At 41.2% G+C, this 11,819-nt stretch overlaps 1 protein-coding gene across 8 annotated transcripts in view; it reads left to right on the forward strand.

Annotated features, from left to right (window-relative positions):
* LOC116065073 (MAGUK p55 subfamily member 7-like) overlaps nucleotides 1-11,647 on the forward strand; it is a 25,835-nt gene extending 14,188 nt beyond the window's left edge. For 7 of the 8 annotated variants that reach the window (XM_036004921.1, XM_036004926.1, XM_036004924.1 and 4 more), the window contains 10 exons: nucleotides 26-222; nucleotides 345-403; nucleotides 604-615; nucleotides 1,070-1,114; nucleotides 4,989-5,162; nucleotides 6,955-7,035; nucleotides 7,137-7,230; nucleotides 7,383-7,491; nucleotides 8,295-8,438; nucleotides 9,424-11,647. In XM_036004921.1, the coding sequence (XP_035860814.1) occupies nucleotides 26-222; nucleotides 345-403; nucleotides 604-615; nucleotides 1,070-1,114; nucleotides 4,989-5,162; nucleotides 6,955-7,035; nucleotides 7,137-7,230; nucleotides 7,383-7,491; nucleotides 8,295-8,438; nucleotides 9,424-9,654 (1,146 nt within the window). In that variant the 3' untranslated portion in view covers nucleotides 9,655-11,647. The remainder of the gene's footprint in view (nucleotides 1-25; nucleotides 223-344; nucleotides 404-603; nucleotides 616-1,069; nucleotides 1,115-4,988; nucleotides 5,163-6,954; nucleotides 7,036-7,136; nucleotides 7,231-7,382; nucleotides 7,492-8,294; nucleotides 8,439-9,423) is intronic. The other variant, XM_036004922.1, reaches the window with a different exon arrangement.
* The last annotated feature ends 172 nt before the right edge of the window (nucleotides 11,648-11,819 follow it).

The following is an 11,819-nucleotide window of genomic DNA, read 5'->3' on the forward strand; positions in this document are numbered from 1 at the left end:
CATGAAATGATTTTTCTATCCTCAGCTGTTTATGCGGGCTCTGTTTGACTATGATCCTAACGAGGATCCCACCGTTCCGTGCAAGGATGCAGCGGTAGCATTTGAAAGGGGCGACGTCCTCCAAATTGTCAGCATGGAGGATGACACCTGGTGGCAGGCCTGTCACCTGGGCGACAGCAACACTCGGGCAGGGCTCATCCCCTCGCAGCAGCTCCATGAGAGGTGGTCATTTTACGCGTTTTAGTCGATAGCTACATGGTGACTCACTTGAAAACACTGTCATGTAATATATATAAGACATTTTGATGTTTTGATACAGCCTTGTTTTATTCGGCTCTCTACAGGAGAGTTGCACTACAACGACCTAAAGCCCTGTTCAAGCCTCGACGAGTCAAACCGCCAGGTGATGAGTCAACGTCTGTCCATAAAATCACCACACCTGAAAAGAATAAAACCTTTTAACACTTTACCAATAAACATATTAAAGCGCCTCTAGCGCTAAGCTGAGAGGTGACAGGTCATGTCTGAAGATCCAGGTCATGGGTGAGTTCTGCTGCCCTCCTGTTGTACTCACTGCTTTTGTTTTCTCCACATGCTCCACAGATGAGGGGGCAGGTACTGTCAGTTTGAATTTGCTTTTGAAAACTTACATTGGCCATAATTTACATGATATAATACACATGTATATTTTAGTTTTTTTTTTGTTTTTTTTTTTTAAGATTTAAGGCGGTGCATTTTCCAAAAATAATATTCATATAATGCGCAGAGGATTTTTAAAAAAATGTTCCTCCAAGCAGGTTTATAGTATCTGGCCTTCTTTAGTGTGCTAGTTTTTCCGCTAACAATCAATTTGTAAGAGTAAGGTAGTTATTAATATTTCTAAATTGTGTATATCATTTCTAAATAAAACTATTATTAGAATTTCCAAAGCAAAATATTAGGACATTTGGGTCTGAACATATGCTAATACTTTGAGTATGAAATTTCAGAGCAAGGCACGTGTCATCCCCTTGTGGTTTGTGTCCACAATTTCCTCACTCTTTCCTCTTCTCTCTTCCTGTTTTTCCAGTCCTGGAGGACATAGACTACGGAGCTATAACAGGGATCCACATTGGTGAGATGTTTGACTTGTTCCATTAAAAACCCACTGATACTGGAAAATGGACCAGTATGATACAAGACAACACAACTCAGGGCAATTGAACATGACGGCTCACAACAACACACATATAATGAATATATATTGAACTTAGCAATACAATTAAATGGAGACAAACCAGCAACAAAAGGAGACCCTGGTTATATTTATATTACAAACCAGTTCATATGATGATGTCGTTTTGTGGTTTTGGGGATTTGAGGGAGAGGACTAGAACAGCAAATGTGGTTTTAGCCTTTCCATTTATCCCATTTGTCTTGATCTCATGGATTGGATATGATGTGCTTGTGTGTGTTTGCGTGCATATGAGCAGTGCAGGATGTTCATATGGGGGCGTGCACTTATGGCTGATTGTAAAAAGGCTTCTTATGTCGGTACAAGGCAAGGTAATTACAGATGTTACATTATATCAGTTCCAAAAGTCATGTGTATTTAATAATGTACATTTCATCTTATCTCAGGCCAGCTTCCACCTGATGACGTGGTTCAGACTCTTTGTCTGTGTTTCCTCTTTGTCTGGCATGTAAACCTTTATCGATGCTGCGCGACTAAATGACTGTATGCAGAGTAATCAGAGCAGAGAGTGGCTGAAAGAGAAGGGACATAATGGAGTACTTTGTGTAGATACACAAGTAAAGATATGGTGAAGGGGAAAAACAGGCTCACAGCTAGTACTTGTCCCCCGGTGAATGTTTAAAAAATAATGTTGTTTAATGAAACAAATTAGATATAAAGTGTTTTTTTTTTGTGTTAGTGCCGTTTTCTGATACCTTTTAAAGGTCCAGTGTGTAACGTTTTTAGTTGTTCATTGTAAAAATATGTGTTGCCCGTTCACAAACTTGTCCGTTTCATGAATATTTACTACCACCATCAATTTCAAGTATTCCTATTGGCTTTAAATTTTACATTTGCGTTTGCATGAACTGGGGTAGACGCTGCATATTCATGCGCCATCTTGAAATATGTTAGCTGATAAGGGACATACAGGACATACTGCTCCGCCTTTCACGTTTTCGCTGTCACATGATAAACTCACAGGTGCTGCTAATGGGTATCGTAGCTTCCCGGCCATGGCAAGTTTGAAGAAGGAAACATGGAGGACCACACATATTCAAAATCCAAATTTCAGGAAGAGGAGTCTTCTTCTTCGCCAAGAAAAAGAAAAGTGATATTGAAAAGAGCAAGAGACCGGCCTCATCAGAAAAAAGCGTGAAGGCTACCTGCCGCGTGGCACGAGATAGTTGATTGCGATATATGATCTCAACGCTAGATGGGAGAAATTCCCACACATTGGACCTTTAAACAGAGCCAGACTAGCTGTTTCCTCCTGCTCCCATTCTTTATGCTAAGCTAAGCTACCAGCTCTAGCTTGATATTTTAAAAACACTCTGAAATAAAACAATATTGTTTTCCAAGTTCTAATCGTGCCAGTTGTTCAGTTATCTCTCGCTACATCACAAATATGTCAAAACATATTTTTTTTATGACTCATCTTGAACTTGGTGGCACCCATTATATAAAACCGCGCTTTACGGTTAGCTCGTGGGTCACAGTAGCCAGGATGATAAAGAGAGCCTCTTGTAGCAAATTAGTATCAAACACACACCTCCTACAGTGTAGGACCTTTTACCTCTCCAAAGAATGTTGTTGAGGTCGGATTAAGGCCAATGTGAAGGATTGGATTAAAATCCCTCTTCTAACTAATTTATATCCAGTCCAGATATTAAGTTTAACTTTAGAAATATGTCACATTACAGAAGCTAAAAAGGCTTTAAACTCTTGTTTCACAGTGACTTTAACAAAGAGGGGTTTTGATCTTCTTTTCTAAGTCGCTGCAAGAAAGCAATAAGCGAATAATCATATTTCCCAAAATATCAAAGTATTACTTCCAATGGTGAGACTGAATTATTCACCATACCACTCATAGAAATAAAATGAAAGTAGAACGGACATTCCTATTAAAATAAACATAACAGGATGGTCAGAACTGCAGCCATTTTTATATGTTCCGTTGCCATTGCAAAGAATTGTGACTATTGTGGTGGGCTAACTCATTATATTTCTAAGGTCAGTGCACAGTGCTGAACGCCATTTTCTTTTGAACTAGTCAAATAAATGGTCTGGGACTAGAATGCTTCATACTGAGAGTTTATGTCCACTCTCTTGCACTGCTAGGTTGAGGCTCATATCATTTCATCTTGACATGAAGGGCACAGGCCCAGTTCATGACGTGCATTGCATGTATTCACTCACCCTTATTTCATACTGTCGAGTCAATCAGAAATAGCGCGCAGCATTTCCAAAAAAATGTACTAAGGTTTTACAGCTGAGAGCATTTTCAGTGAAACATGATGAATTTCAACGCCAGAATTACTTAAGATTGACAATTACAATATGTTCTCCTCTAGACCTTATTTCATTCTACGAAATATGATTTTTTTTTGTTTGCCGTATAACAGCAGTATACCCTTAGAAATGTCTGAGTGAAATCATCAGTTTGAATCCCATGTAAACAAAAGTTTGAAATCTCTACTCATAGTGGCATGTTTCTTAGAATGAAGCCCGGAGAGGAAATTGACAGATATGCTTACAAAAGTGAAATTGCAGCTGACGTCGAAGAAAGCCTGGCAGCATCACTTAGCAGCAGTTAACATCATGAAAGAGAGTAAGCTTGCCAAGCCAGGCCAGACCAGACCACAGTCGCATGTCAGACGCTGGCTGTCAGACAGCCTACAAGCGACGCGTGACAGACTGAGTTGTCGTGTGTTGACTGAGATTTGTGCTGCTTCAGGAGTGTGCTTGACATCAGAGTTTGGGTGGCAGTGTTAATGGTTTTGTCTTCTATTCTGCCTCACATTCCTACTGTAGCTCTCTCTTCAGTCATGGTCCTTGTTGCCATCTGAGTATCTCTGATACTTTTTAACAGTTTTTAAGAGTTCTTGTTTTCACACTTTTAATCAAGTGGTGCACAAAGGGAAGCAATGTTGGTGAATCATGGAAGTAATTTAGATCTTGAATAAATCAAACCTTACAAGTGCAGCTTATTAATATGTGAAAGTAAGTTATCTCAAAATTGTGGTCGTAATAAAACTAAATAACATGAAAATGGACCAAATAGATCGTCATGAAGGATAAATATGGCCTTTCTTGTGTCAAGATTTAAAAAATCATTTTCTTTCGTGTTGTTAAAGCTGCACTGATCATTATTTTTGTATTTAGAATAGATCAAATGACTTTGTGTAATGTTAAAGGGGTGGCTGATAGTGACGAACCCACAGAGAATTATCACCTGACTCTGCTCCTCTACGAACTGTTTTAGCATCTTTCAGCTCATTGTTGGTTCACTCTCACCACTCTCATCAACCTCAATTCCAGCCACAGCAGGAAGCTGTTATCAGTGAAAATGAAAAACCTGTACGTTATACATGCCCAGCACCAAATGGCAGACAGACAAAGTTAGCTACTAGCTGGTGAACGTAGCGGAGCGTTTAGCAGCTAAAGAGCCAGATATTTCCCTCAGGAATGGGTGGAGACTAAAACAGAGCTAAAAGATGAGTGAATAATAGACTTGCATTCACCAGGTGACTCCAAATTAATGCTAATGTTTCTCTGTACCTGCTGGATGTTCAAATCAGTACAGAATGTTTTTCCTAACACATTCACCACGTCAACTTTATAAGCCGATACAATGCCAGATGTTGCAGTGCGTTCAAGTGGCCAAAAAATGAATGAATGCAAGTTTTAGGACTGTCCCAATGAGGCTATATCATCCTGCTAGGCTTTCATTAATACACCTGGCAGGTCAATGGTCCCTCTCTCTCTTTTCCAGCTGGTTTAAGAAGGAGTTTCCGACTCGGGAGAAAGAGCAGTCTGGCCGGAGAAGCGGCTCAGTCCGGGAGGTGGAGCACGGGGGTACACGGCTCAGTTTGTCCCCCTACCTACATAGAGGTTATCCCCTACCACAGAGACCCCAAGGACAGACACCGTCTGGTCGTTCTGGTTGGTACGTATGAGCTAAACATACGGTCGCGTAAAGAAACAGGCAAGTTCCCATCTTCTGTGAAAAGTTTGTTTTTCAAGCACAATGCCAAAGCTTGTAGCTTCCTATGCTATGAATTAGTCTATGAGCAAGTAGTGTGACACATGTATACAACATTGCTGCATACAAAGCCTATAAAATGATAGTTACTGTGGTTATATGTACAGTATTGCACATAGTTGTCAATTGTGTTCTGTTTTATATCACCCCGCTGCCTGTTTTTGTCCATATAAAAAATTAAAAACATGATCCCATTCACTAAAAGGACAGTTTTATTGAAGCTGTTGTTGATAAAAAAAAAAAAAAAGTAATGCATTGATGAAGATTTATGTCCCCACTCTTGAGTGCACGAACAATCCTTTCCCATCAGAACCACGTAAACACTGTCAAAGAGCTCCAAGTCAGAATATATTGTGTTCTCTTAAGTTACCAAGTGGCCCACCCCATATTCACTTCTCTGCCAATCCTGCAGGCCTGCTCTATGTATTTTTTGAGCTGTATCTCTCTCCAGGGAATTTTACATTGAGTCCCGCTGAAGGGGTTTCTTTAATGTCATATTATGATATCATATGAATCAAAGAGAGAAGAGAAAGGGAGAGTTACAAAAATTAAGTCAGAGAAGAGAGAAACACAATGAATTGAAGAGGTGCAAAAACAAAACCAGATAGAGAGGAGATAAATGAAAGGTGAACGGAGAGAAGGGGATGAGTGGATTGTGAATAAGATCCCCCATAATGTCAGCCAAGTGCTCCATCATCAAACTGGAACAGTTAAGACATCTTGGATTTAGATTTAGACCTCTTTAATTGAGTTGGAGCTTACCCCGACTCTGGATTACGTTTTACTGTCTGCTGTGAAGGCTCTTCATTGACCGGAGGTCATCATTAAGAATATATAACTTATTGGCAATGAGAGTTATAGACAGGGAAACCAAAGCCCGGATCGCTAAAACAGGACCAGCTGGATAATGTTTGACCAGGTTGGAAATATATCCATTTTTGTTTGCATTGCATACGCACTTTGAATGAAACAATAGACCGTTATGCCCCAGGAAAGTTGGTGAAAGCGACTGCCAGCCACTTTAAGCCCTACAGATCATGTAACTTTTGAAAAAGAAAAAAAGGTCAGTAGAAAGTATGCGCAGAGCCCGATGATGCTCCTCTCCAGTTCTGTAGAGCAGCTGTGAAAGACATCAGCAGTGTTAGAGTGGAGAGTCTATAAACTTGATATTTTGTAATGTATCAAGCTCATGCAACGCTGTGATGGAAAAGGCAGGTATGTCAGGAATCCTACTTTCAGACAGCACTCCATTAGAGTCTGATGCAATCTGGGGCTGCGGAAATCGGCTTTAGAAGAAAATCCCAGATGCTACAGTATGTGTGTATGCTTCATCCTGTGCATCCTACACTAAAAGGACACTGACACTGCGCGGCTTTGCAGATGTCACATTTAGATGTGATGCTATAGATTTTCTAGGGCATAGGAGCGTTTAACGTTCAATAGAGAGACACAGGCTGAGAAAAAGTGAGGCTGGTTGGAGAATCGTTTTCAGACTGAAATCAGTATGAAATCAGAGCTCTGTCTGTCTTGACTCTCTCTCGCTCCCCTTCTCCTTCTCTGATGATAAAGACAGATGTGTCACTAGATCACTGAGCCTATTTGATGTCGGAATTGTCGTGAGGAAAACATTAGTACACCGAGATATTAGGAATGAATACCCACATACAGAACTCAGTGTTTTGATATTTGTCTCAAGGGCCCAGCGGCGTTGGCGTTACTGAACTGAAGAGGAGGCTCCTGATCTCCAACCCTGACCACTATGGCGTCACTGTGCCGCGTAAGACAGACATCCAAAACTGTCACCTTTACCTCCCGCGCCCACAATGGTTTCTCATCTTTTTACAGCTGTGTTCAAGCTCCGGTCCTGTTCTCTTTCAGACACCACACGTGAGAAGAGAAGTCAGGAGAACGAAGGGGTGGATTATCATTTTGTGTCAATTCACATGTTTGAAGAGGATATTCTCAACCATAGGTACATATGCAGACGTCGCTCTTAAGGCTTCCTTTCCCATGGTGTTAAAAATAGTCCCACTCACTCACTGATTTTTCCTGATTTTCATTTCTACCACTGCCTGATTTCTGTCTTCCCTGTCTGTTCCTGTGCCTGTTTCTTTCTGCCTCAAGGTTTGTAGAATACGGGAGATACAGGGGACACTACTATGGAACAAGTCTAGACTCTGTGCACAGAGTGATGTCTGAGGGCAAGGTGTGCCTCCTCGATGTGCACCCGAATGTGAGTATGCCATTAAAAAAAAGATAATGACATTCATGTTTACGTAGCCAACTGAATTTGACCAGGTGTCCGAGGAAAAAAAAAAGTTTTTAACCAAAATAATTCACATGTCCCTGGTAAATAATTCATGGTGCTTCATACTACACGTTAATTACGACGATTGCCTTTTCAGTAATAAAAATCTATAGTTTTTCATCTTATGACTTCTTGATGTTTTAATAATAAAAATGAATTTTCCAAGGGCCCGTAGTATGTGTGTGTGTGTGTGTGTGTGTGTGTGTGTGTGTGTGTGTGTGTGTGTGTGTGTGTGTGTGTGTGTGTGTGTGTGTGTGTGTGTGTGTGTGTGTGTGTCCACACTACAGTGTTTAGTTCCTGGCAGTGGTGCTTCCCTTTTGGCCAGGCCCTCAATTGACCACACGATTGGCAGTGTTCGTATTGCGGGAAGCCAGCGAGGGGTTGCGTGCTACTGGTTTGTCGGGGTGCCTGGCCTGGGCAAAGGAGAGATAGCATGAACCTCCACTTGTTACACCCTACCAATTAAGGTCCTTGCTAACAAGTACACTCTTCAGTGTCCGTACAGCAACAGTGGGAGTTAGCAGTTACGGGTTTTGTGGTACACAAGGACAGTCCAAAATCTGGAAAAGGAGGGCTATAATGGATGGATTCCTTATTCTGTACAAACTACCATATTCAGTTGGAACATTTCAGATTATTCAACATTTACTTCAAGAGCTGGGCCCATTTTCTGAAAATTATTGTTTTCTTGTCTGACCTACTTCTTCTTCTTTTCTCCGTCACCACAGAAAATAAAGCATGTGTACACAGCTGAATTCAAACCGTACGTGGTGTTCGTGAAGCCTCCGCATATACAGGAGGTGCGCCTCACCCGACGGAGAGCTGAATTCACCTGCGCTGAAGAGGACAAGAACTCAGTCAGGATCTTTTCAGTAAGACAAACTATAACATAAACACACAAAACACAGTTCACCAGGTACATGTGTGGAGTCAGGTGCTTTTTCCATGTCTTGTAACATGCAGGGCGGTGTGAGGTCAAACACTCTGGCCTTAATGTACCCACGCAACCCCACCCCACAGACATGCACACCTAAACTCCCCTCACTCATGAGCGCACCTTGCCTTACACATGGCTGACCCTTTGGTTTGCATTTAAGAGACGTTTAAGAGACAGAGGGAGTTACGAGGCTTACTTGGTGGGTGGCTTCTTGTTCCATAACTGACAGGTGAGTATGTCCAGGAGATGAAGGGTTACACCTTGTGTGTGATGGGTTGAAATAATGACTTATTGAGGTGATCAAAACAAGAGCGTGTATGTTTGATGGTAGATTTGTGACAAAAAGCTGCTTGGTTACTTTCATAATCCCCATCTGGCTTCTTCTTCCCTGTTTGACCCTGGCTGCCCATGTTGCCCTTATTAAACCCATGAGGTCACACACCTGTGTTGCAGCATGGCTGGAGTTTGCCCAGTGCCAAGCACCGCATCCCTTAGAGGGTTCAGGCGTATCTTATGGGGCTGTGCTTTCAACTTGTACTACAGCTGGTGTGAAAAGGCCTCTTATCCTTTACTCTCAGCATGTAACGATGTGTTACGCCTTGGTCAGTAGGGCTGAATGCTCACGGGGATCCATTCCATGTCCTGTTACGTTACAGTATGTGCAGATTATTGTAAAGCATCTTTTTGGACAATGTCACCATATGGTCAGGCTTTAGCTGTTCTGTTTCCATCAACAGTGTTTGTCAAATTAACAATGAAATCATCATTAATCATCAATTTGTTTTTAGTGCGGATTCTTTTCATCTATTGCTTGATGGTTAATCAAAGGACACTCAAATCAAACTATGAAAGGAGCTGGATGGAGGTATTATAGCATCGTGTTACAACATTTTATTTACCCAGGTGTTCTCTTGTCACAGGAGGAGGATTTTGAGGACATGATTAACTCGGCTGAAACTATGGAGAGCCAGAGCGGTCATTTGTTTGACAAGGTGATCGTTAACGGAGATATCGCCGTGGCGTTCAGAGAGCTAAAGGCGGCCCTCGAGAAAGTGGAGAAGGCAGAAGTCCAGTGGATTCCTGCAGAGTGGATTTGCTCTTCACCAACAAAAGCACGGAGAAGTTGTGGTCATTTGGACAGCTGGATTTAAACACACACAAAAAAGGACAGAAAAATGTTTCTCAATTATATGTAGTTTACCTTGAACACTGCATTTTTTTCATATTTTAAATATGTTTACGTTTGTAAACAAGTCCTGTGATTACCACAGTTTTCCATAGTGTCCCTTAGTGTGTATCTAATTAGGCAAACAGAATCCGTCTCTCGCTCCCTCCGTCTGACTAAGAGACAGTTTTTCTGTTGGCATTTGGCTAAAAAAACATTGGCTCGCAGGACAGAAAAGAAGAAGAAAAGAAAAAAAGGAAACTCTGCAGAGCTTGTGGCTGAGTGTAATCCTTCCCTGCCAAGTCGCAAACATCAGCATGTAATTATTCTGACAGCTGCTGCACTTCAATTAACTGTAATGTACACCAGAGAAATATTATTAGTAGCAGTCAGGGAGGCATTGCGTCAACAACATGCTGTACAAAATAGGGACACAACCGAAAGATAACAGTCAATTAAAGACTGCAGATGAAGAGGGAAACCCTGTTTAATGGCTGTACATTTCAGAATTGTGTACATATTGTAGATGAGGACTATAGATGCTTTAACATGTGTGTAGGTTTCACAATTATTGTACTGTAGACACTATGGAAACTTGGTTGTTAAAGATTTTAAGGGGTTGTATTTTTAAGCACCCTACACTAGAAATCTACTCCATTATGCACCATTAATTGTAAAGAAGCCTTTTTTTAATACACAAACATATTGAAACAATTATGAATAATTGGCAGAAACTCCCCATTAGTGACACTCCATTAACAAATACTCATATTTGAGCATCACAGCTGCCTGACGGGTGCAGATGCTACTGTTCTGCTTCACACAAGCTGCTTAATCTTATTATTTTTGATGGCTGCATTCCTCCACATTCATGGTGTTTCCTTCCTCTTTTTGGATGCTGTGTTCAATTGGGTGTGAAGGAGTGTTAATGTGTCTATCATGTCGGGTTTGGGAGGAAGAGGGAGCAGTGTGATGTGGGGAGACGGTAATGGCTTTCTAGGGACCTGGGCCTTCGCAGACGTACAGAGAGAAAATTACGACCGCACATAAAAGCTTACTGTAAAAGCATGGTGAGGCTATAGTGGATTAGGCTGCAGGGATAAATAGCATGTAATTTTATTTTACAGGTATTTATTTGATTTTGGCAGGCTTATTGTCAGTGTTAAATAGATGAGTGCAGATGCACTCAAAACGTACAAACCAGACTGTCACAACAGTCGCACGTCTGCCAGGTCTTGAAGCCTGACCTCAGCCAAACCGTGGCAGTATAACTTCATCACACCACTGAGAATCTGCAGGCACCCTCTGAGATCATAATGATGCCATTTAAGACACCGGAGTGATCCAATGAAAACCCACCGTTTTATGTTCACTGCAGCTCCAACTTCAAACATTACACAGCAGTATGATGTAAATTGGTCTCGGATAATTTAGCTCAATCATGTAACTGTCTATTGGAAGTATGTAAAAATAAATACGACTGATGTTAAAACAATATCTCCATCGTTTACAACGCGGTAAGGCACGTGCTGAAAGTACATGGTAGGTTTTCAGTTCATGAAATTGAAAGTCATCTACTGATTCATATTTCCTAATTTTGACACATTAAAGCCAGACTATGTAACTTTTGAAAGGAGAACTAACACCATCTTCCTCTTACTAATGAGCAGTTGAATTTATTAGCACTAAAACGCACCCTTCATCAATTCAATACACTCACAGTCTATGGTTTTATTACAAAAGTAAAACAGAACGTGAACACACTTGACATGACCAGAAGACACGTAAACAGCTTTTTTTCCCTTAGCCATCAGGACTCTGAACTCCTGCCTCTACCCCCCTCCTCACAAGCATTACCCTGATTGTGTGCCGTTGTTGTCCATTTGTGTGTTTGTGCTGCAAAGAATAACATACTGTACCGAAAACAAATTCCACCGGCCTTGGTCGTGGGGCTAATAAACAATCTATCTATCTATAAACAGTCTAATCTAAATGTTCGACTATGTTCACCAGCTGGTTGCTAACATCAGTTTGTTTGTTGCTGGCTGGGTATTATACAGTAGGTTTATAAAAACAGCTGCGGCTGGAAATGAGGTTGATGAGAGCAGTGAAACAAAACGGTAAAGTTGCAGGCCATAAACCTCATGAGCT

The sequence above is a fragment of the Sander lucioperca genome, chromosome 9 (genome assembly GCF_008315115.2).
Source record: "Sander lucioperca isolate FBNREF2018 chromosome 9, SLUC_FBN_1.2, whole genome shotgun sequence".
Classification (NCBI taxonomy): Eukaryota; Metazoa; Chordata; class Actinopteri; order Perciformes; family Percidae; genus Sander; species Sander lucioperca.